Source organism: Cherax quadricarinatus, chromosome 16 (genome assembly GCF_038502225.1).
Source record: "Cherax quadricarinatus isolate ZL_2023a chromosome 16, ASM3850222v1, whole genome shotgun sequence".
Lineage (NCBI taxonomy): Eukaryota > Metazoa > Arthropoda > Malacostraca > Decapoda > Parastacidae > Cherax > Cherax quadricarinatus.
The window spans coordinates 47,833,414-47,860,243 of NC_091307.1; the positions used below are offsets into that span (position 1 = coordinate 47,833,414).

At 36.7% G+C, this 26,830-nt stretch overlaps 1 protein-coding gene across 1 annotated transcript in view; it reads right to left on the reverse strand.

Annotated features, from left to right (window-relative positions):
• Positions 1-15,165, reverse strand: part of LOC128688806 (probable glutamate receptor) — a 37,635-nt gene extending 22,470 nt beyond the window's left edge. Inside the window, exons 1-4 of the mRNA XM_070085670.1 lie at positions 15,066-15,165; positions 11,012-11,136; positions 10,399-10,622; positions 2,168-2,296 (exon numbers count right to left, since the gene is read on the reverse strand). Of these exons, the coding sequence (XP_069941771.1) occupies positions 2,168-2,296; positions 10,399-10,622; positions 11,012-11,136; positions 15,066-15,165 (578 nt within the window). The remainder of the gene's footprint in view (positions 1-2,167; positions 2,297-10,398; positions 10,623-11,011; positions 11,137-15,065) is intronic.
• Positions 15,166-26,830: the final 11,665 nt, after the last annotated feature.

The window sequence follows — 26,830 nt, forward strand, 5'->3', positions numbered from 1 at the left end:
TGGCCCAGAGGGCAGCACCTTAGTGCCGCGAAATATGAACTAAGCTGGCAGACAGCATAGACTGTCTGTGCAGACAGTAGAGGCTGTCTACGTACGTGCTCCATTCAATTTAAGCGAAATGACTAACCTGGAGAGTGTACAGATAACTTTCTCGGCAGACATAAGTACGATAATGCACCTAAATTACTGGGAACGATTGAAATTCCTTGACTCGTATTCCCTGGAACGCACGCGAGAAAGATACATGATAATATACACTCGGAAAATCCTAGAAGGATTGGTTCCACACTTGCACACGAAAATCACTCGCTATGAAAGCAAAAGACTTGGCAGGAGATGCAACATTCCCCTAACGTAAACCAGGGGCGCCATGAGTAAGCTAAGAGACAATACTATAAGTGTCAGTGGCCCAAGACTGTTCAACTGCCTCCCAGCATACATAAGGGGGATTACTAATAGACTCTTGGCTGTCTTCAAGAAGGCGCTGGACAAGCACCTAAAGTTAGTACCTGATCATCCTGGCTATGGCTCTTACATCAGTTTGCGTGCTGCCAGCAGTAACAGTCTGGTTGATCAGACCCTAATCCACCACGAGGCATAGTCTCACACCAGGCCGCGAGGGCGTTGATCCCCGAAACCCTCTCCAGGTTTCCTCTAAGTGTGTACCTTTTCACATATAAAACCGTATGTCCTTCCAGTAGTCATCTGAATATTATTCATTTGCTAGTTTCATACAGTGACTAGGATGATTAAATATTTTAAACAAAATACAGACCACTGTAATCATAAACATCTGTTTCCATGTTTAACAAGTTTTGTTTTCACATAACGGTATATTTATTTGTTTTTACAGAAGTTTGTAAATTCAGTAAATCAATAAGAGTACATTACATATTTTCAGGTCATCTCACACGCCCGCGTAGGTATGCCGTCCCCACCAGTGGACCATCTCACACACCCACGTAAGTATGCACTCCCTATCAGTGGCCCATATCTCACGCCCACGTAGGCATGCCCTCCCCACCAGTAGACCATCTCACACGCCCACGTAGGTATGCACTCCCTATCAGTGGTCCATATCTCACGCCCACGTAGACATGCCCTCCCCACCAGTGGACCATCTCACACGCCCACGTAGGTATGCACTCCCTATCAGTGGTCCATATCTCACGCTCACGTAGGCATGCCCTCCCTACCAGTGGACCATCTCACACGCCCACGTAGGCATGCACTCCCTATCAGTGGTCCATTTCTCACGCCCACGTAGGCATGCCCTCCCTACCAGTGGACCATCTTACACGCCCACGTAGGTATGCACTCCCTATCAGTGGTCCATATCTCTCGCCCACGTAGGCATCCCCTCCCTACCAGTGGTCCATCTCACACGCCCATGTAGGAATGCCCTCCACATCAATGGAACAGCTGTTAAGAGTATAACAAGGCTCACCTGCTATGCTAACAGCTCTGCAAATCACGAGAAAACGGTCAAAGTTGTGGAGCGATGTCTGGGACACGTTAAACAACATTTCCGACCTTTCCTCCAAGTCTGGTCGTGCACGGTTCTCACTGGTGTCTCGTTAATATATTATTTTACAGTATATATTCCGTAATATTTTTTAAGACAACGGCCATTTCCCACCGAGGCAGGGGTGACCAGAATAAGATGAAACACTTTCATCATCACTCATCCCATCACCGTCGCTCCAGGGGCAAGCTGATACTTCAGTTCAAAAACTGTAACATATCTCCCCTCCACTGTAAATATGGTACATAATAGCACTCATCTTGGTTAAGGACGATATGTTATTTACTCTTAGTTGTCTTTCTCCTACATTTGTTATCGTGTCTGTCAGTATCAGTCACTCTAAATGACATTAATGTTTAATTCTTCTAATAATTTCACATATAACCCACACTTAAAGAAGAAGTTTTTGACGTCATTTCGGATTATCCTGGACTATCATCAAGTTCATGATGGACGGAAACGTCTCTTCAAGTCTCTTTTGTAGGTTGTAGCTTCTTGTGAAATGTTAGAATAATAGAATTGTGAGTTTTATTAGATATCCCCGTAAGGGACCATTAAGTGGTTATCTGAAACTTTTTCTATCACCATAAATTGTACAACTTTAGAATGCCTCATTTGTAATTCATATTTTTTTTGTCATACCTGGAGAACTTGTCAGGGAAGAGCAGGAGATGAGAGGTAAGAACAAGGCCTCGGTGGGTCGTCCAGGTGGCTACCTGAAGAGCCTGGGAATTTCTGCCACTGTACGGTAAATGTATGTATATATTGCACCTGTACGAGGAGAACTGCATGTTAAGTATACCTTTTATATTCTGTATACTTTAGTAATGATAAATATTTTCTTGTGAATATTCATTTTATTGAAGAATAAGAAATTATAACAAGAAAAATATTATTAGTATTAATATATGATATGTATACACACACAAGGTCACACACACACACACATATCCATACGTATATATATATATATATATATATATATATATATATATATATATATATATATATATATATATATATATATATATATATATATATATATATCCTAGGTAGTAGGCTGGTAGACAGCAACCGCCCAGGGAGGTACTACCGTCCTGCCAAGTGAGTGTAAAACGGAAACCTGTAATTGTTTTACATGAAGGAAGGATTGCTGGTGTCCATTTTTCTGTCTCATGAACATGCAAGAATTCAGGTACGTCTTGCTACTTCTACTTACACTTAGGTCACACTACACATACATGTACAAGCATATATGTATATACACACCCCTCTGGGTTTTCTTCCATTTTTCTAACTAGTTCTTGTTCTTGTTTATTTCCACTTACCTCCATGGGGAAGTGGACCAGAATTCTTCCTCCGTAAGCCATGCGTGTTGTAAGAGGCGACTAAAATGCCGGGAGCAAAGGGCCAGTAACCTCTTCTCCTGTATATATTAATAAATGTAAAAGGAGAAACTTTCGTTTTTCCTTTTGGGCCACCCCACCTCGGTGGGATACGGCCGGTGTGTTGAAAGAAAGAATATATATATATAAGGAGGGAAGAGTATATGGAGAAAAAGAGAGAGGTTAAGAGAGTGGTGAAGCAATGTAAAAAGAGAGCAAATGAGAGAGTGGGTGAGATGTTATCAACAAATTTTGTTGAAAATAAGAAAAAGTTTTGGAGTGAGATTAACAAGTTAAGAAAGCCTAGAGAACAAATGGATTTGTCAGTTAAAAATAGGAGAGGAGAGTTATTAAATGGAGAGTTAGAGGTATTGGGAAGATGGAGGGAATATTTTGAGGAATTGTTAAATGTTGATGAACATAGGGAAGCTGTGATTTCGTGTATAAGGCAAGGAGGAATAACATCTTGTAGGAGTGAGGAAGAGCCAGTTGTGAGTGTGGGGGAAGTTCGTGAGGCAGTAGGTAAAATGAAAGGGGGTAAGTCAGCCGGGATTGATGGGATAAAGATAGAAATGTTAAAAGCAGGTGGGGATATAGTTTTGGAGTGGTTGGTGCAATTATTTAATAAATGTATGGAAGAGGGTAAGGTACCTAGGGATTGGCAGAGAGCATGCATAGTTCCTTTGTATAAAGGCAAAGGGGATAAAATAGAGTGCAAAAATTATAGGGGGATAAGTCTGTTGAGTATACCTGGTAAAGTGTATGGTAGAGTTATAATTGAAAGAATTAAGAGTAAGACGGAGAAGAGGATAGCAGATGAACAAGGAGGCTTTAGGAAAGGTAGGGGGTGTGTGGACCAGGTGTTTACAGTGAAACATATAAGTGAACAGTATTTAGATAAGGCTAAAGAGGTCTTTGTGGCATTTATGGATTTGGAAAAGGCGTATGACAGGGTGGATAGGGGGGCAATGTGGCAGATGTTGCAAGTGTATGGTGTAGGAGGTAGGTTACTGAAAGCAGTGAAGAGTTTTTACGAGGATAGTGAGGCTCAAGTTAGAGTATGTAGGAAAGAGGGAAATTTTTTCCCAGTAAAAGTAGGCCTTAGACAAGGATGTGTGATGTCACCGTGGTTGTTTAAATATATTTATAGATGGGGTTGTAAGAGAAGTAAATGTGATGGTCTTGGCAAGAGGCGTGAAGTTAAAAGATAAAGAATCACACACAAAGTGGGAGTTGTCACAGCTGCTTTTTTGCTGATGACACTGTGCTCTTGGGAGATTCTGAAGAGAAGTTGCATAGATTGGTGGATGAATTTGGTAGGGTGTGCAAAAGAAGAAAATTAAAGGTGAATACAGGAAAAAGTAAGGTTATGAGGATAACAAAAAGATTAGGTGATGAAAGATTGGATATCAGATTGGAGGGAGAGAGTATGGAGGAGGTGAACGTAATCAGATATTTAGGAGTGGACGTGTCAGCGGATGGGTCTATGAAAGATGAGGTGAATCATAGAATTGATGAGGGAAAAAGAGTGAGTGGTGCACTTAGGAGTCTGTGGAGACAAAGAACTTTGTCCTTGGAGGCAAAGAGGGGAATGTATGAGAGTATAGTTTTACCAACGCTCTTATATGGGTGTGAAGCGTGGGTGATGAATGTTGCAGCGAGGAGAAGGCTGGAGGCAGTGGAGATGTCATGTCTGAGGGCAATGTGTGGTGTGAATATAATGCAGAGAATTCGTATTTTGGAAGTTAGGAGGAGGTGCGGGATTACCAAAACTGTTGTTCAGAGGGGTGAGGAAGGGTTGTTGAGGTTGTTCGGATATGTAGAGAGAATGGAGCGAAACAGAATGACTTCAAGAGTGTATCAGTCTGTAGTGGAAGGAAGGCGGGGTAGGGGTCGGCCTAGGAAAGGTTGGAGGGAGGGGGTAAAGGAGGTTTTGTGTGCGAGGGGCTTGGACTTCCAGCAGGCATGCGTGAGCGTGTTTGATAGGAGTGAATGGAGACAAATGGTTTTTAATACTTGACGTGCTGTTGGAGTGTGAGCAAAGTAACATTTATGAAGGGATTCAGGGAAACTGGCAGGCCGGGCTTGAGTCCTGGAGATGGGAAGTACAGTGCCTGCACTCTGAAGGAGGGGTGTTAATGTTGCTGTTTAAAAACTGTAGTGTAAAGCACCCTTCTGGCAAGACAGTGATGGAGTGAATGATGGTGAAAGTTTTTCTTTTTCGGGAAACCCTGCCTTGGTGGGAATCGGCCAGTGTGATAATAATAATAAATATATATATATATATATATATATATATATATATATATATATATATATATATATATATATATATATATATATATTTATATATATATATATATATATATATATATATATGTCGTGCCGAATATGTAAAACTGGCCAATTAGCAAAAACTCATTTAAAATTAAGTCCTTTCTAAAATTTTCTCTTATACGTTTAAAGATATATTTTTTCATTAATGTTAATGTAGAAATTTTTAATTTTGCTCCAAAAGAATCTTAGAAAACTTAGCTAACCTTATTATAAGAAGAAAAATTTATTTTAGCCTAACCCAACTTAATATATTTTAGATTTGTTTACAATAATTTACTTCTAAACAAACGCAGTGAAATATATTTTTTTCGTTAGGTTCAGAATGATTTTGGCGAAATTATTGCATACACAAATTTTCGCTTGTCCTATGTGGCAAGATGAGCGTTACTATTTAAGCCAAGATCGCAAGTTCTGCCTATTCTGCCTGTTCTGCCTCGGAGGAGCTGGAGGAAATTCATCATCTTTGATACATTGTGCCATTGTATTCATATTTATGTTTTTTTCTGTAAATGTATTTTGTTTATTAATAAATGTTCACATAGAATATAAATATAGGGGGTGGTAGGAGAAGAAAATATTCAAACAGCTCCGTGGAGAACCTTGAGTTTTCCCTGAGGTACGTTTATTGTCTTCTCTGAGGATGAGGGTCCCCATTCCAGCCATAGAGGTGGTACTTCCCTATATTAAAAAATTAAAAAAAAAAAAAAAAAATATATATAAACATATATATATATATATATATATATATATATATATATATATATATATATATATATATATATATATATACATATATATATTTATATATATATACATATATATATATACATATATATATATATATATATTTATATATATATATATATATATATATATATATATACATATATATATAAATATATGTATATATATATATATATATATATATATATATATATATATATATATATATATATATATATATATATATATATATATATATATATATATATATATATATATGTATATATGGTTATATATATTATATATATATATATACATATGTATATATATATACATATATATGTGTATGTATATATATATACATATATATGTGTATATATATACATATATATATATATATGTGTATATATATACATGTGTATATATATACATATATATATATATATATATATATATATGTATATATATATATATATATATATACATATATGTATATATATATATATATATATATATATATATATATATATATATATATATATATATATATATATATATATATATATATATATATATATATATATATATATATATATATATATATATATATATATATATATATATATATATATATATATATATATATATATATATATATATATATATATATATATATATATCTATATATATATATATATATATATATATATATATATATATATATATATATATATATATATATATATATGCAATAAGATAACAGTAAACAGGTGATTTCAGAATATGCAAAACAACCACTGTGAAAGAATAGAGAAGTTCCAAGCGCTTTCGTGACTACTCACATTATCAAGGAACAATGAAAGTAGAACATCAAAGGAAGGTATATATGAGGGTCTAGCCCACACCTCACTATCAAATCCTACAACAAAGAAAATACCTGATGCGCGACTCATAAGAAAGGGAACACTGTAGCAGGCCCGCCGGCCCAACTAGACAGGTCCTTCACGCAACCCACCAACAAACTATTCTACCCAAGAAATAAGAATTTTAAAAATTATTATTTGTCCAATAAATTATTAAATTCTTCCCAAATTCTATTAATTATAAATGGATCTAATTTATATAAACCAAAGGAAATATTCATATTATTGTCAAAACTGCTTTTTATGAAACAAGATTCAATTATATTCCTGTGCAAGAAAGGTATAAAATACCGACAATATGAAAGTTAAGACACATGTGCAACATCTGGATATCTTTATTGTAGACGTTTCGCCATCCAGTGGCTTTATCAATACAGATTCTAGGACATAATAGGAAGACAGTAGAACTATATACAAAAGATGAGGTAATCAGTCCCTCGGCCTTGGAGTTAGTGTTCACAGCATCGTGGTGGAGGAGAGTCTGGAGCAAAGAGAAGAAGACTGGCGTTTATATAGGCGTCAGTGGAAGGGACGGGCAGCAGACGAGGGCAGTCACTGGTAGGCGGGATTCCCCAGTGGAAGTAGGTCCTTCCCAAAGAGATGGGTTAGTTGCAGCAGCCGTGAAGAAGGTCTTGTAGATGTCCTCTGCAACATCATGGAATCTTGGTTCAGAGGACATCTACAAGACCTTCTTCACGGCTGCTGCAACTAACCCATCTCTTTGGGAAGGACCTACTTCCACTGGGGAATCCCGCCTACCAGTGACTGCCCTCGTCTGCTGCCCGTCCCTTCCACTGACGCCTATATAAACGCCAGTCTTCTTGTCTTTGCTCCAGACTCTCCTCCACCACGATGCTGTGAACACTAACTCCAAGGCCGAGGGACTGATTACCTCATCTTTTGTATATAGTTCTACTGTCTTCCTATTATGTCCTAGAATCTGTATTGATAAAGCCACTGGATGGCGAAACGTCTACAATAAAGATATCCAGATGTTGCACATGTGTCTTAACTTTCATATTGTCGGTATTTTATACCTTTCTTGCACAACTTGTCAGACACTGCAACATCATGGAATCTTGGTTCAGAGGACATCTACAAGACCTTCTTCACGGCTGCTGCAACTAACCCATCTCTTTGGGAAGGACCTACTTCCACTGGGGAATCCCGCCTACCAGTGACTGCCCTCGTCTGCTGCCCGTCCCTTCCACTGACGCCTATATAAACGCCAGTCTTTTTGTCTTTGCTCCAGACTCTCCTCCACCACGATGCTGTGAACACTAACTCCAAGGCCGAGGGACTGATTACCTCATCTTTTGTATATAGTTCTACTGTCTTCCTATTATGTCCTAGAATCTGTATTGATAAAGCCACTGGATGGCGAAACGTCTACAATAAAGATATCCAGATGTTGCACATGTGTCTTAACTTTCAAATTATATTCCTCTCGGCCATGGACTTGCTTGATACAACTTTCTCATCTTTTTGAAAATCAATTGGATGGTTAAAATCTCTCACATGAATAAATAGAGCATTGGAATCTTGTCCAGTTCTAATGCCATATTTATGTTGTTTTAATCTTAGTTCGAGATTTTTTACCAGTTTGACCGTAATAAAGTATCGCAAATTTTACAAGGAATCTTATAGACACACCCATCAGCATTTTGGGGGGAATTCTTTATCAAAAGTTTTTTTACAACTTTAATATTAAAAGTCTTAAGAAGAGAAGGCATATCAACCAAGTTTTCATGGTAAGAGAGAACCAACATATTTTTAGTTGAATAACGCTGGTTGTCCCTTTTTGGATTGTAAAAAGCATTTCTGAACATATCTGAACCATTTAGCTCTATTAGGGAGGATTGTGTTAAGCAACCTTGTTTCAAAAAATTCCATGTATAGGTTACTAAGAACAGGTGAAAGAGGATTTACCATTGCCATACCAAACTTCTGAGTGTAAAACTTATCATTAAATACAAATTTTGCATCAACAATGCAAAGTTTAATAAGTTTAATGATAGTAGGAACTGGCAATGGTAAATCATAATTAACGAGATCTTCAGATAAGAAACTTAATAAATCATCAACAGGAACTTTCGTAAACAAGGAAGTAACATCAAAACTAACCATGTTAAAATCATTTAAGTCAGTCAAGGAGCTTAATTTATCAACTAAATCTATATTGTTTTTAACATTGAAGTTAGAAATTTTGCCAACAATAGGGCTCAAAATATCAACAAGCAGTTTGGATAATTTATATGAAACTGACCCTATGGAGCTAATAATTGGTCTGACTGGATTCCCTGGTTTGTGTGTTTTTATTAGTCCATACATGTAAGGTAAAGATGGATTAGTGGAAGTAAATTGTTTGACTAATTCATCTTTGCCTTTCAGTAGAAACTTAATTGTTTTAATGAAATTGCTGTTAACGATTTCTAGGTTGGTAGTTAACGATCCCTGTAAAACAACTTACATTCTACCCAAAAAATTATTTTATCTAATGTATCTTAAATTTTTCCCAGATTTTATTAATTATAAATGAATTCAATTTGTATAACCCAAAAGCAATATTCATATTATTTTCAAAACTATTTTTTATGAGGATTGATTCTCTTGTATTCTTATCGACAATGGATTTACTAGATACAACTTTCTCAACCGTTTGAAAATCAATTGGATGGTTAAAATCTCTCACACGAATAAACAGAGCATTAGAATCTTGTCGTCTTCTAATACTATACTTATGTTGCTTTATTCTTAATTCAAGACTTTTACCAGTTTGACCGTAGTAAACTTTATCACATTTTACAAGGAACCTTGTAGACACAGACGTCAACATTTCTGTGGCAATTTTTCATCAAAAGTTTTTTTTTACTGTATCAAGAATTTTAAATACAGTTTTGATATTAAAATTATTAAGTAGAGAAGGCATAACAACCAAGTTTTCATAGTAAGGTAGAAATAACATATTAAGTAGACATAGCTGTTCCAGTGTACACTATTATTCTTCACATCAAGATAAAGTTATACTGTCTATTTTCTAATCAGTGTTTTGAGAGCTTTGCGTATTTGTAGTCCAGAATTCATAGATGAGAAAATATCCAAAATTTATGAAATGGCTAGTGATCTGAAATACCCAAGAAATTTAATTGATAAATCCTTTAAAATTGGTACAAATACTTTATACAATTCGAAAAGGGCAACCAACCTTATTCAGATAAAAATACGTTGGCTCTCCTTTACAGTGAAAACGTACTTGATATGCTTTCTCTGCTTAATAATTTTAATATCAAAGTTGAATTTAAAAATATTGATACAGTAAAAAAAAAAATTGAAAAAAAAAATTATCCCTCAGAAATGGTAATGGCTGTGTTTACAAGATTTCTTGTATAAAATATATGATAAAGTTTATTACGGTCAAAATAATTTATACTTGAAAAGTTTTGCCACTGCAGGTGGCAGCAACATCTGTTATGGCCCATGTACTAATACAATATATGGTAACTACTTGATGTTCCCTGAAGATTCTTCTATAATAAGGAACATGGAGTTTGTCATGGAGAAAGTCGTGTGGAGGAACTGCAGTTGATTTAGGTTCAAACGAGTGACGACGAGGAACCTAGTTGACCACACCTGAAGACGACCCTTGAGGGACCACTCAGCGAAGGCAGTCAGGAAAAGAGTATCGTCACTCACCACGACCACCGTCACGCACCATGACACCTGCCGCAGCTGTTAAGAGTAAAATGGTAGATGTTCTGTGACCTAACTGCCTCAGCAGTAATGCGAGTGTGGCCTGACTACATCAGCTCTAATATATGAGTGATCATTCAGTCCCAGAAATAATGTATATTAAATTTTATTTTTATTGTAAGAAGAGAGCCACCTACAATTTTAGCGTCCGAGAAAACTTTGGGAAGCTGTTGATGTGTTAGGTTTAACATTGCGTTTCGTGATTTTACCGTAAAAATGGCCACACTTCCAGGAATCCGTAGTGTTTTTATTAACTGGAAGAAACATACAATAATAGAACTTGATTGTGATGGCAGTATCAAATGATTAACAAAATTCTTAGTCCAAAACCAAACACAAATGCGTTATTGCTCGTTCACTTTCCTTACAGTGTTGGTAGGAGAGGTAGATGTGCTGTCATCTGTGATGATAAAAACAGAGCAAGGAGGACGCATCTCTGTTGACAACACAGCGTCAAGCATAGCGCCCTCTGTTAATGCTCTTGCTTGTGCATCTGCGACATATGAAAATCTTATTTTAAATCCTCAAAAAAATTGCAGGTACACTATGACTCATTACCAACAGTTTATACGAGATATCCTGCTGATTGCTCACTGGTTAAGCATCAGGATCCAAGAAGATCCTCAGATAAGCTGTGAAACAATTGAACTGAGCAGAATTAATAAAAAAATAAAAATAAGTATTGCCTTTGAATTCAGGAAAGAGCAAGGTGACGAGAGTTAAAAAAATTAGGCAATGAAAGATTGGATATTAGACTCGAGGGAGAGATCATGGAACAAGTGAGTATGTTTAGATATTTCGGTGTGGACGTGTCGGTGTATCTATAAGACACGAGATGAACCACAAAACTGACGAGGGGAAAAAATATGAATCGAGCATTGATGAATCTGTAGAGGGAAAGAACGTTATCCATGGAGGCAAAGAGGGAAATGTATGAGAGTACAGTGGTACTAACACTTTGATATGGGAGTGAAGCACTGGTGGTGAATGTTACAGCGTGGAGGTGGCTGATGGCAGTGGAGAAGCCGTTTCTGAGGGCAGTGTGTGGTGTGAATTTTATGCAGAGAACTCTTTGCTTGGAGATTAGAACTAGGTGTTATGTTATTAAAAGTATTATTCAGAGGGCTGAGAAGGGATTGATGAGGGGGTTTGAACATTTAGAAAGGGTGGAGAAAAATAGGATAACTAGTAGGGTTCGCCATAGAAAAAGTTGGAGACGGCGGTAAAGGAGTTTTGCATGTAGTGGCGTACCTAAGGTATGACAGATATGGCATGTGACCTAAGCGCTACTGAGCTGTTTCTTTTAAAGTCAGACAAGCCATCCTCGGATAGTGTAAAAAAAAAAAGAATTTTCTTCAGATGAATGATGTCTTAGATTATCACTCGTGAGAAGCACTTGGATGAATAGATTGTTAAACCACTTATATCAATTATTACTTAAAATACAGTGCTGGGAGCTACATTACCCACGTACCTCACAGTACCACTGCTCAGTGCCACCTGCCGTTCATGTGCGCAAACTAGTGAGGTAATCTATTTTTTTTTTTTTTTTGCAAAACATATTAAATTTAATGTTCTTTTTAAAAGTGTCATTTCGTTATTTCCGAGCATTGTGTAAAAAAGACCATGAAACATTTCTTTACAAAGAAGAATGAAAGTGGAGTTGAAAGACGGAAGAGACGAAAGTTGGACGTGGAGGAAGTCAGCAAGTTAAGAAAAAGTTGTTCGACATGGTCCATGGAGTCGCCTGCACCTGGCATCACATGCCAAGGAGAAAGACAAGTCAGATAAATCAGATATTGGCGAGATTAAAAGTGAGGATGCCAGAGAGAACGTGGACATGACAGCAGGTGAAGACGATGGTGGTGGTGGAGATGTTGAGTTTATTGACGAAATTTAACCTGCCGTAATTGAACCAGGCGATAATGAACCTTGTGAACTGGATGGTGTTGAAGAGCCTAGAACTGTCATACCAAAAGTGATTAAATTGCGTGACAGTGGACTTCTGATAAGGATACTGAAAAAGCAATTCTGCCTGATGCGTTGAGAACATAAGCTATATCTTGGATCGAAGTGTTTCCAGAACAGAGAGGGGGCCTTACCTACCAACAAAACTTTGTTCCAGAGGGAATTGGGAAATGCTTATGGTGAGGAAGTGACTCGCTCATGGCTAGTTTATTCCCCTTCTAAAAGGTCTATATTTTGTATGTGTTATCTTCTCTTTTCCAGGTCAGACGATCAATCTCCATTTGAGCTATTAGTCATCGGGAGTGCTTCACACAGTGGAGAGACATGGAGTGAAATTTATCTGAAGATAGAGGAGATATTGACGCAGAACTTCAATCACAGAGAAGGGAAAGCAGAAGTGGCGGGATATCTTGAAGAGAATCCTTGAATGCATAAAATTCCTTGCTACTCAGAACCTAACTTAGCCAGAACTGAGCTTCACTTAAGGGTGAAGATGACTATTGTGGAAAGTTTCCTTGGCTTATTGAAACAACTGACCATCCCAGTCTGTAGAAAAATGCATGCAATACTCACTCAACATGCAATACGCACTCAAAAGGGAGTGATGAAACCGTTCCAAGCACCTTGGGACTGAGGATGATAGGCTGTGGACAGCTTTTGTCGAATTCCTAGCCTACTTAAAGCTTCTTTAAATGATTTTACTGTAAAATTAGTGCCCTGGTCACTTTGGACAGACTGAGAAATGCAAGCTGAAAATAAACTTAATCATGGCTTTACGAATGGCCTTGGTGTTTATTCTACGCTTAGTAATTTTTATCAAAAACAGTAAACAGGTATTGGTTTTCTGATTTGGCCTTTGGTAATGGTCCTATACAGTCAATAATTATGTCCGCAAAAGGCTCTCCATCTGCGGGTCTAATATAGTGTCCTGGCTTACCCACTTGCTGACACTCACAATTGGAAAGGATGTAACTACGCACATCTCGTCTTATACACGGCCAATAAAAAATATTTTAAGACTATATATAGGGTTTTAGTGACACCCAAATGTCCTCCTAAGTAGAATTGTGAGCAATTTTTAGGATACGAGTTTTTAACTTTGTAGGAATTCCCTCTTTCCCTTTCCTTCTTCTCCTTTGGGTTTTCTTCCTTGGGTATTTGGTCCATTTTTTCCCCCTCTGTGTTCCTGTTCCTACCCTTTGTGGGCCCCTAGCTCCCTTGTCCTTACCTGGACAGGCGCCAGGTAAGGACAAAAAACAAAACAAAAAAAGAGCACTGCTGGAGAGGTAATGGCCCACAAAGGTGGGACCTAAAAAAAGAGCAGAGGGGGGAACCCTTAGGGACAGAACGCAGCTAGGCGGAAGAAAAGGAGAAGAAAAGATCAGGTCAGGTCACGAGAACTCCGAAGTATGGGGCATCTGACAATGTAATCGGAAGGAAGGCATGAGGGGGAGAAAGCCAGGACTAAGATTCAAATCAGGAAAGTTGTGTACAGAATGCTTAACCATGACGGCCTCTGTGAAGGCTAGAAGAAGGGTTGACAATATTAGCTGAGGAGACCAGTCAGTAGGAAGATTGTGATCTCTAACATGACAGAAGAGAGAACTTTTGGTGTCGGCATGTCTAACGCCTCTTTTGTACACTTGAAGTCTGTCAGAAAGAGAGCAGCCAGCCTCTCCGAAGTATTGAAGAAGACAAGAGGAATAGGAAATCGACTAGACTCCTGAGGCATTAATAGAAGGATGAGAGGTACGAACCAGATTACTACAAAGTTTGGCAAAAAGTAAGTTTGATGTGTAAGGAACAGAGAGAGTTGTTGAGATTAGAAAGACTGCCCCTTCTGATTCCCTTCAATTATTAAATTCTAAATTTTAACTGCATTAACTTATGCCATTCTCTCCATTATTCCAGTTGCCTGCATTGGGAACCGAGGTTATGCTTTGCGGGGGGATATATTTTTCTTAACGCTCAGCGTAAGAAATATATGTAGCTCTGTTTTATTTTCCTTCCTCTAACTTTTCTAGTTAATTATGCTTATAACTCTAGAACATCTCAATCAACCGGCTTCCAATATTTAACATTTGTGCACGGTAGCGAAGACCAAATTCTTGAAATAAGATGATATCCGATATCCTGCTATATTTTAATTAAAAAAAAATCTGTATTTGCTTAACTGATATTTTCCTAATTTTATCGGCTTCACACATTTCTTAATGTCGGTGTGCAGAGTGCAAGACTCCTCAACCTTCGTTAAGAAGCAATTAGAATATACATATAAATTCATTTGAAGGCTGATCCAAATTGTAGTGAGAGAAAATATGAATTTAATAGAAGGAATGATAACGGAAACTAAAAATCACTGTCCCTTTCTTAGAGAAAAATATTAAAATGACGTACATTAGTTATAGATATAAATACAGCCATTTAACAGAACTGTGAGAGGTCTGTACATACCATAAGAAGGAGGCAACAGGGCAGCTCCTGCAGTGCCACTAGCAGCTAGAAGCAGCAGCAGCAGGATCAACACAAGTAGCAGCATTGATGGTACTGCCATAGTCGAATGTTATAATTAATATTTACGGGAGAAACGCTTATAAATTTAAAGCAATTACATATTCATTGATGTATGTGTATGAATTCATACATTCAGATCACTTACCGAAAATAAAACATTTGCAGCAAATGTACATGAACCTACTGAGATTTTGTAATTATGTAACTTTACATTTGTCACCAGAATTTACACTTGTTAGATAAAACTTGGTGCCTCTCTTGGGTCCAATACTATCGATTTAATCCTGGAAAAAAAAATCTCAGACCTCAGGACGATGGATGTCAGGATGAAAGACATCGACACACATGATGCCTTCCACCTACTCACCAGGTGCCTCTCAACCCCAAAACTTACCTACTTCTTGAGATGCTCCCCAGCCTTCAGCTGTCCGAAACTCAAGGAATATAACTCTATCCTAAGACCATGCTACAGAGAGTATTGAATCTTTCCCTCGAAGATGGACAGTGGCTGCAAGCCTCACTTCAAGTCAGGCCTGGGGGGCTGGGAGTACGCAAATCTTCCCAGATTGCCCTACCAGCTTTCCTATCCTCTTCCATAGCATCAAATGAGTTAATAAAACAAATTTTTTCGGACAACCTCAGTGACTCAGCAGGAATACAAGACCCTAGCTATGCAATGACATCACTGAATGGGAGACTCTTGCTGCTCCAGCACGAAAACTTAGTGCAGGATTGGCCTACAAACAGTGAAGTTGGGATGGCACCATCGCTAAAAAGGTCCTTGCCAACATGTTTAGGGCTGTAACATCAGACAGTGAGACTGCCCATCTCCAAGCTGTGAGTGCACTTCACTCTGGGTACTTCCTCCAAACAGCTCCCATTTCGGTAATGGGAGCATGCCTCTACCCTAAGACCCTCCGTATTGTAGTGGCTCTGCGCCTTGCTGCCCCAGTTCACACGGAATATACTTGTATTTGCGGCGATGTGCAAGCCGACCAATATGGTCTACAGAGTCTTAACTGTTCCAAAACCAAGAGTTGGCATGCGAGACACAATGAAGTTAACGACATCATAAAGAGAACCCTTGCTACAGCTGAATGCCCAGCTGTAGCAAGGGCTCTTTAACAGCTAACAATACCCACAACCCAACAAACCGCCCGGATGGGATCATCATCTATCCTTGGAAGAATTGCAAGCTCTTACCATGGGACTATGCTTGTGTATCCATGCTGGCTGACACATACTTCCATCACAGTGTCGGATGACAGGGAGGAGCTGCTGATCACAGAGAACAAGATCAAGTACAAGGACAAAAGGCAAGTTTATCAATTTGTTCCAGTGGGATCAGAGACCTTGGGATCATGGGGAAAAATGCCACACGTTTCCTTAAAGAACTATGATCCAGACTCATCGACACCACGAGGCACCCACGGGCAGCCACTTTCATGTTCCAGCACCTCAGCATGGCCATCCAGAGGGAAAATGCATGCTGCATACTTGGCTCTTCTCCGGCTTCGGAGGAGCTGGAGGAGATTCATAATTTTTTATATATTGTACCGATGTATTCATGTTTGTGTTTTCTGTCAATGCATTCCATCAATAAAAATTCATGTACAATATAAAATATAAGGGGTGGTAAGTGAAGAAAATATTCAAACGGAGCCGGGGCGAACCATGAACTTTCCTGAAGTACGTTTATTGACTTCTCTTAGGATGAGGGTGCCCAGTAAAGTTCCAGAGGTGGTACCTCCCTATATTTTTAGGAATATATATATATATATATATATATATATATATATATATATATATATATATATATATATATATATATATATATATATATATATATATGTATATATATATATATATATATATATATATATATATATATATATATATATATATATAACTACTTGTCGTGCCGACTAGGCAGAACTTGCGATCTTGGCTTAAATAGCAACGCTAATCTTGCCATATAGGACAAGTGAAAATTTGTGTATGCAATAATTTCGCCAAAATCATTCTGAACCTAACGAAAAAAAATATATTTGATTGTGTTTGTTTAGTACAAAATTATTGTAAACGTATTTAAAATATATTTAGTTGGGTTAGGCTAAAATAAATTGTTCTTGTTATAACAAGGTTAGGTAAGTTTTCTAAGATTCTTTTGGTGCAAAATTAAAAATTTTTGCATGAACATTAATGAAAAAAATATACCTTTAAACGTATTAGAGAAAATTAAAGAAAGGACTTAATTTTAAATGAGTTCTTGCTAATTGACCAGTTTTACATATTCGGCACGACATATATATATATAATATGTATATATATATATATTTATATATATATATATATTATATATATATATATATATATATAATATATATATATATATATATATGTATATATATATATATATATATATATATATATATATATATATATATATATATATATATATATATATATATATATAATATATATATATATGTATATATATATATATATATATATATATATATATATATATATATATATATATATATATATATATATATATATATATATATATATATATATTATATATATATATGTATAATATATATATATATATATATATATATATATATATATATATATATATATATATATATATATATATATATATATATATATATATGTATATATATATATATATATATATATATATGTATATATATATATATATATATATATATATATATATATATATATATATATATATATATATATGTATATAAGATATATATATATATATATATGTATATATATATATATATATATATATATATATATATATATATATATATATATATATATATATATATATATATATATATATGTATATACATATATATATATATATATATATATATATATATATATATATATATATATATATATATATATATATATATATATATATATATATATATATATGGGGTCCACCGGTGTAAATTGTGGGACCCATAGCCTCGGAGAAGTGGATAAAAAGGCTTCAAGGAAGAATATTTGGATTTCTTCCTGAAGCCATTTGAATATTCCACTTCCCCTACCACCCCATCTTTTAAACTATTTTTTTTTTTACCAATAGGAATATTTTATTACATAATATGGCACAGAAGATTTAAGAGATACATTGTTGATATAAAGGTGGCATATACGGTACATGTTGTTACTTGTGTATCACCGATTTTAAGGCGAAAATCTCATCCAGCTCCTCAGAGCTGGGGCGCGTGCCCAAAATGCAGCATATATATATATATATATATATATATATATATATATATATATATATATATATATATATATATATATTTGTTTAATAAATGGTACTTTTGTTTAATAAATGTATGAAAGAGGGGAAGGTACCTAGGGATTGGCGGAGAGCATGCATAGTCCCTTTATATAAGGGGAAAGGGGACAAAAGAGATTGTAAAAATTATAGAGGAATAAGTTTACTGAGTATACCAGGAAAAGTATACGGTAGGGTTATAATTGAAAGAATTAGAGGTAAGACAGAATGTAGAATTGCGGACGAGCAAGGAGGCTTCAGAGTGGGTAGGGGATGTGTAGATCAAGTGTTTACATTGAAGCATATATGTGAACAGTATTTAGATAAAGGTAGTGAAGTTTTTATTGCATTTATGGATTTAGAAAAGGCATATGATAGAGTGGATAGAGGAGCAATGTGGCAGATGTTGCAAGTATATGGAATAGGTGGTAAGTTACTAAATGCTGTAAAGAGCTTTTATGAGGATAGTGAGGCTCAGGTTAGAATACTTCCCGGTAAAAGTAGGTCTTAGACAGGGATGTGTAATGTCACCATGGTTGTTTAATATATTTATAGATGGGGTTGTAAAAGAAGTAAATGCTAGGGTGTTCGGGAGAGGGATGGGATTAAATTATGGGGAATCAAATTCAAAATGGGAATTGACACAGTTACTTTTTGCTGATGATACTGTGCTTATGGGAGATTCTAAAGAAAAATTGCAAAGGTTAGTGGATGAGTTTGAGAATGTGTGTAAAGGTAGAAACTTGAAAGTGAACATAGAAAAGAGTAAGGTGATGAGGTTATCAAATGATTTAGATAAAGAAAAATTGGATATCAAATTGGGGAGGAGGAGTATGGAAGAAGTGAATGTTTTCAGATACTTGGGAGTTGACGTGTCGGTGGATGGATTTATGAAGGATGAGGTTAATCATAGAATTGATAAGGGAAAAAAGGTGAGTGGTGCGTTGAGGTATATGTGGAGTCAAAAAACGTTATCTATGGAGACAAAGAAGGGAATGTATGTAAGTATAGTAGTACCAACACTCTTATATGGATGTGAAGCTTGGGTGGTAAATGCAGCAGCGAGGAGACGGTTGGAGGCAGTGGAGATGTCCTGTCTAAGGGCAATGTGTGGTGTAAATATTATGCAGAAAATTCGGAGTGTGGAAATTAGGAGAAGGTGTGGAGTTAATAAAAGCATTAGTCAGAGGACAGAAGAGGGGTTGTTGAGGTGGTTTGGTCATTTAGAGAGAATGGATCAAAGTAGAATGACATGGAAAGCATATAAATCTATAAGGGAAGGAAAGAGGGGTAGTGGTCGTCCTCGAAAGGGTTGGAAAGAGGTGGTAAAGGAGGTTTTGTGGGTGAGTGGCTTGGACTTCCAGCAAGCGTGCATGAGCGTGTTAGATAGGAGTGAATGGAGACGAATGATACTTGGGACCTGACGATCTGTTGGAGTGTGAGCAGGGTAATATTTAGTGAAGGGATTCAGGGAAACCGGTTATTTTCATATAGTCGGACTTGAGTCCTGGAAATGGGAAGTACAATGCCTGCACTTTAAAGGAGGGGTTTGGGATATTGGCAGTTTGGAGGGATATGTTGTGTATCTTTATACGTATATGCTTCTAAGCTGTTGTATTCTGAGCACCTCTGCAAAAGCAGTGATAATGTGTGAGTGTGGTGAAAGTGTTGAATGATGATGAAAGTATTTTCTTTTTGGGGATTTTCTTTCTTTTTTGGGTCACCCTGCCTCGGTGGGAGACGACCGACTTGTTGAAATATATATATATATATATATATATATATACACATATATTATATATATATATGTATATATATATATATATATATATATATATATATATATATATATATATATATTTTTATTATTATCACACCGGCCGATTCCCACCAAGGCAGGGTGGCCCGAAAAAGAAAAACTTTCACCATCATTCACTCCATCACTGTCTTGCCAGAAGGGTGCTTTACACTACAGTTTTTAAACTGCAACATTAACACCCCTCCTTCAGAGTGCAGGCACTGTACTTCCCATCTCCAGGACTCAAGTCCGGCCTGCCGGTTTCCCTGAATCCCTTCATAAATGTTACTTTGCTCACACTCCAACAGCACGTCAAGTATTAAAAACCATTTGTCTCCATTCACTCCTATCAAACACGCTCACGCATGCCTGCTGGAAGTCCAAGCCCCTCGCACACAAAACCTCCTTTACCCCCTCCCTCCAACCCTTCCTAGGCCGACCCCTACCCCGCCTTCCTTCCACTACAGACTGATACACTCTTGAAGTCATTCTGTTTCGCTCCATTCTCTCTACATGTCCGAACCACCTCAACAACCCTTCCTCAGCCCTCTGGACAACAGTTTTGGTAATCCCGCACCTCCTCCTAACTTCCAAACTACGAATTCTCTGCATTATATTCACACCACACATTGCCCTCAGACATGACATCTCCACTGCCTCCAGCCTTCTCCTCGCTGCAACATTCATCACCCACGCTTCACACCCATATAAGAGCGTTGGTAAAACTATACTCTCATACATTCCCCTCTTTGCCTCCAAGGACAAAGTTCTTTGTCTCCACAGACTCCTAAGTGCACCACTCACTCTTTTTCCCTCATCAATTCTATGATTCACCTCATTTTTCATAGACCCATCCGCTGACACGTCCACTCCCAAATATCTGAATACGTTCACCTCCTCCATACTCTCTCCCTCCAATCTGATATTCAATCTTTCATCACCTAATCTTTTTGTTATCCTCATAACCTTACTCTTTCCTGTATTCACCTTTAATTTTCTTCTTTTGCACACCCTACCAAATTCATCCACCAATCTCTGCAACTTCTCTTCAGAATCTCCCAAGAGCACAGTGTCATCGGCAAAGAGCAGCTGTGACAACTCCCACTTTGTGTGTGATTCTTTATCTTTTAACTCCACGCCTCTTGCCAAGACCCTCGCATTTACTTCTCTTACAACCCCATCTATAAATATATTAAACAACCACGGTGACATCACACATCCTTGTCTAAGGCCTACTTTTACTGGGAAAAAATTTCCCTCTTTCCTACATACTCTAACTTGAGCCTCACTATCCTCGTAAAAACTCTTCACTGCTTTCAGTAACCTACCTCCTACACCATACACTTGCAACATCTGCCACATTGCCCCCCTATCCACCCTGTCATACGCCTTTTCCAAATCCATAAATGCCACAAAGACCTCTTTAGCCTTATCTAAATACTGTTCACTTATATGTTTCACTGTAAACACCTGGTCCACACACCCCCTACCTTTCCTAAAGCCTCCTTGTTCATCTGCTATCCTATTCTCCGTCTTACTCTTAATTCTTTCAATTATAACTCTACCATACACTTTACCAGGTACACTCAACAGACTTATCCCCCTATAATTTTTGCACTCTCTTTTATCCCCTTTGCCTTTATACAAAGGAACTATGCATGCTCTCTGCCAATCCCTAGGTACCTTACCCTCTTCCATACATTTATTAAATAATTGCACCAACCACTCCAAAACTATATCCCCACCTGCTTTTAACATTTCTATCTTTATCCCATCAATCCCGGCTGCCTTACCCCCTTTCATTTTACCTACTGCCTCACGAACTTCCCCCACACATATATATATATATATATATATATATATATATATATATATATATATATATATATATATATATATATATATACATATATATATATATATATATATATATATATATATATATATATATATATATATATATATATATATATATATATATATATATATATATATATATATATATATATATATATATATATATGAATTTGGTAGGGTATGTAAAAGAAGAAAATTGAAAGTGAATACAGGAAAGTGTAAGGTTATGAGGATAACAAAAAGATTAAGTGATGAAAGATTGGATATTAGATTTGAGGGAGAGAGTATATAGGAGGTGAATGTATTCCGATATTTGGGAGTGGACGTGTCAGTGGATGGGTCTATGAAAGATGAGGTGAATCATAGAATTGATGAGGGGAAAAGGGTGAGCGGTGCACTTAGGAGTCTGTGGAGACAAAGAACTTTGTCCTTGGAAGCAAAGAGGGGAATGTATGAGAGTATAGTTTTATCAAGGCTCCTGTATGGGTGTGAAGCATGCGTGATGAATGTTGCAGCGAGGAGAAGGCTGGAGGCAATGGAGATGTCATGTCTGAGGGCAATGTGTGGTGTGAATATAATGCAGAGTATTCGTAGTTTGGAAGTAAGGAGGAGGTGCGGGATTACCAAAACTGTTGTCCAGAGGGCTGAGGAAGGGTTGTTGAGGTGGTTCGGACATGTAGAGGGAATGGAGCGAAACAGAATGACTTCAAGAGTGTATCAGTGGAAGGAAGGCGGGGTAGGGGTCGGCCTAGAAAAGGTTGGAGGGAGGGAGTAAAGGAGGTTTTGTGTGCGAGGGGCTTGGACTTCCAGCGGGCATGCATGAATGTATTTGATAGGAGTGAATGGAGACAAATGGTTTTTAATACTTGACGTGCTGTTGGAGTGTGAGCAAAGTAACATTTATGAAGGGGTTCAGGGAAACCGGCAGGCCGGACTTGAGTCCTTGAGATGGGAAGTATAGTGCCTGCACTCTGAAGGCGGGGTTTTAAAGTTGCAGTTTAAAAACTGTAGTGCAAAGCACCCTTCTGGCAAGACAGTGATGGAGTGAATGATGGTGAAAGTTTTTCTTTCTTGGGCCACCCTGCCTTGGTGGGAATCGGCCAGTGTGTTAATAATAATAATAATAATAATAATAATAATAATAATAATAATAATAATAATAATAATAATAATGTATACTGCTCGTTGAACTAGTACACCAAACAGGGACTAGAATGAAATTAGCCTAGAGTCATCCACACCATCTTGTGTCCTTGGGTAGGGAGTACCATATCCAGTTCCTCTGGATGCCCTACTCTTAAGGATAGTATGCTTCAGTGGATAAGGGCGTCATGTTTTTTCGCCCACCATGAGGCAGGGTTCGAGTCCTTTGCTAGGGCAGTGTTGTTATTGATATATATATATATATATATATATATATATATATATATATATATATATATATATATATATATATATATATATATATATATATATATATATATATATATATATATATATATATATGTATATATATATATATAGGTATTCTCCAGTTATAACACTGAAGGAAAATCTAGTAATGGCCTTTGTTACATTGCCCATAATGTACTAACTCTTGCAAATATTCCTGTAGATGTTGTCTGTGATGAAGTTCACCAGAGTTAAACATTAGAAGTCGATCTAATAGTACATTCTTGAGTTATAAACGAAAATTTAGAAGTAGGAATCGGCAGAGTTTGGAAACAGATGTTTCGAAAATAGTAAAGTTTATTCCCATTCACCTTAAAAAAACAACCTAAAAATGCGAGTTTTTTCAGTTTTATTTTCTCATTTACATGCTATTTCAGGTTCTCCTCATTCCTTTAAGACAGATATTTGATTTTTTTTTTTAAGAAAATCCAACAAGATAAAAAAATATTTAATTAAATGGGCAAACTGACACCGAACACCATTAATGAATATTCCCATTTAAGATACACCAGTGATCAGAGTATCAGGTGAGTCAAAACAGGAATTCCATATTTAATTCATGGAACATATTAAATAAAAATTAATATTTTAATCACGATCAGAAGTATTCTTTAGTTGTTGAATATGGATGAATTTCACTATACATTAAACAAAATTCTTGCATTTAGCCTCATGCAACCAATTACAGTACAACTCCAGCATTCAGAAAACCACACCAACGATGAAAATTTGAAGCCAATCAGATGAGTGATTCTCTAGTTATAACACGGATTCCAATGATTCATTTGTTTTTTAAGCTTTTTACTACATCAAGAAATTTACCAACACGGAAACAAAACTTACAATGGCCATCAGGGCAGCAAGTTGAATGAGCCATTTATTACAGAATCTATTAAGAAGAAGTAAACTTAAATGCATGTAACACGTTTTAACGGGAGAATAAATTTCTCACTGGTTTCCAAACAAAATGGTCAAACCTGTAGTAGAGGCAGGATCCATACATAACTTTAAGAAGAGGTATGATAAAGCTCATGGAGCAGTAAGAGTGACCCAATGAAAAGGTGGGGCCAAAAGCTGTGACTCTACCCCTGCAACCACAACTAGGAGAATACACCTGGCTTCCACTGTCCTCCGTTGTCGAAGAACGAAAGACAAAACAGTTTAATGTTTAAAGCTCCACCACTGAGGATTATTGAAGTTATCCAAGCCATTTACAGGGACACTATCAAGACAGCTGCTTATGCCAACTGTTCCTAGAATCTTGCTCTGGTAACCATGTACAACTGTTTAAATTTTAAAGCTGTCTGGATGAGCCATTATAAAGTTAATGACAAAATCAAAACGAAAGTTGGAAGTAGAAAATAAAAACAGACAGTTCAACAAATGGTATTGAGAGCACAGATGTTATAGACACATAAAAGTACATTAAGATAATTTCCCCAAGATCACCAATAAAATAACGTTTTCTTATTTCTGCTCAGAAGAGACATTCTTGAACATAGTAATGATAAGAAATAAAAGATAATAAATATGAATAAAAACCGGAGGATAATAAGGTGAAATAGAGCATTACAAAGAATATTGGATAACAAGACTATAGTGAAGACAACTGACAATTTAAGGATGAATTGCTTGTTAACACTTGACAGGTTATCATAATTTAAATGATACACGAATTTGATAATTCTTTCATTTAGCATTTTCTTCTCTCTCTTGTAGATTTTTTAATAGGTGTCTTTAGTCAAAATATTATATGGTTTTATACTCGGAGTCGCTTACAAACTGAGTGTCTTTATGCCAGATAAAAGTTTTGCATTTTTCTCTGGAACTTAAAATCCTCGTGTAGGACAATAATTATGAATTGCTGCAAGAAGTCTCAAGCAATCAGAAAACGATGAGGAAAATTGACGGATTTGACTTTCAGGACAATAGTGAATATAAGCTCCTGGCCAACAGATACAATTCGGCAGAGGTATATTGTCCATCACTAAAATAGGAGCTTGTGATATTCCGCTATGCACTACTTTTGTTTTCACTTTCTTATTTTTGCTGCGGATCCTGTGCTCCCAACGCTTAGCGTCGACGTTTTCCTCCCTCAGCCAGCGGTGTATCCACCTGAACACTGTGGACACACTGGAACCAGTTGCTCGTGAGATGGCACGGAGGGACATACCTTCCACCCACATACTCACAAACTTGGCTCGCTCACTCAGAGCTGTTGGTTCACACTTGTGACGCCGCGGCCGCATAATGTTCCTCTGTGGACATACGAAGAAAACTGTCAGCGATTTTTCTTTATAATCATTACCGCTTAATGCAAGCTTAAACAGAAACAGTAAAGACTGATTCAAAGTTGCTTCTCTAACTCACGGAAGATTTGAAGAGAAAGTCTAACTACAAGATAAGGGTTTCTGTCTCTCGAGAAGTGTGACAGATGATCGAGGTTCAGTAACTTCTTACAGTGAATGTCCTTCTTGCATGTTGCGTTGTACTGAAATACGTGGACGTGATAACGTCATGAATGAGAGGTAATACTTTGAATCAATCTACGTTTCTTATACACTTGAATTTTTATAAGTGTGAATAACGAAAGAATTTACAGTTAGGAGATCCTAACGTGTCTTCCTTGTTCAAGTTAAGCATTCATAGTAAACGCGCCTCTCTATTTTCCGTTATTTATTTATTTGCTAGATGCTGTAACTTATATTAAGTGTTCCGTCACTTTATGATCAAAGGACGTACATTGGAAGCTTCACACCGTCGCTTAGAAACCCTGCATCACCTAAGGATTTCCTTGTATCTTCCTTAGGAAATTGTGTACATCACTTGAACTCCTTGTATCGTCATCTAGAAGCTTGTTAATGTCGCCTGGATCATCTTACAATCAGTTGAACATCTTGCACCATAACCTGGATGATGATTAAGCAGAAGTTTGGTGCCATCAATCATTTGGTACTTTTCTACCACCCCGTCTAATTCTTGACTTGTCATTTAGCGTATAATACAGTCACTTGCACATTTTGAACCGTTGTTTTGATCTTTTTATCTTCACTTGGAGCTAACCACGAACGAGTGGTATTGATCAATAAAAACACTGCGCTACCCAAGGACTCGAACCCATGTTGTACTGGGTCGCCTCATGGTGAGCTAGAACCACATGAGGTGGGCCAGGACGACACGGGTTCGAGTCCTTGGCTAATGCAATGTTGTTATTGATATATATTTTTTTTTTTTATTATTATCACACCGGCCGATTCCCACCAA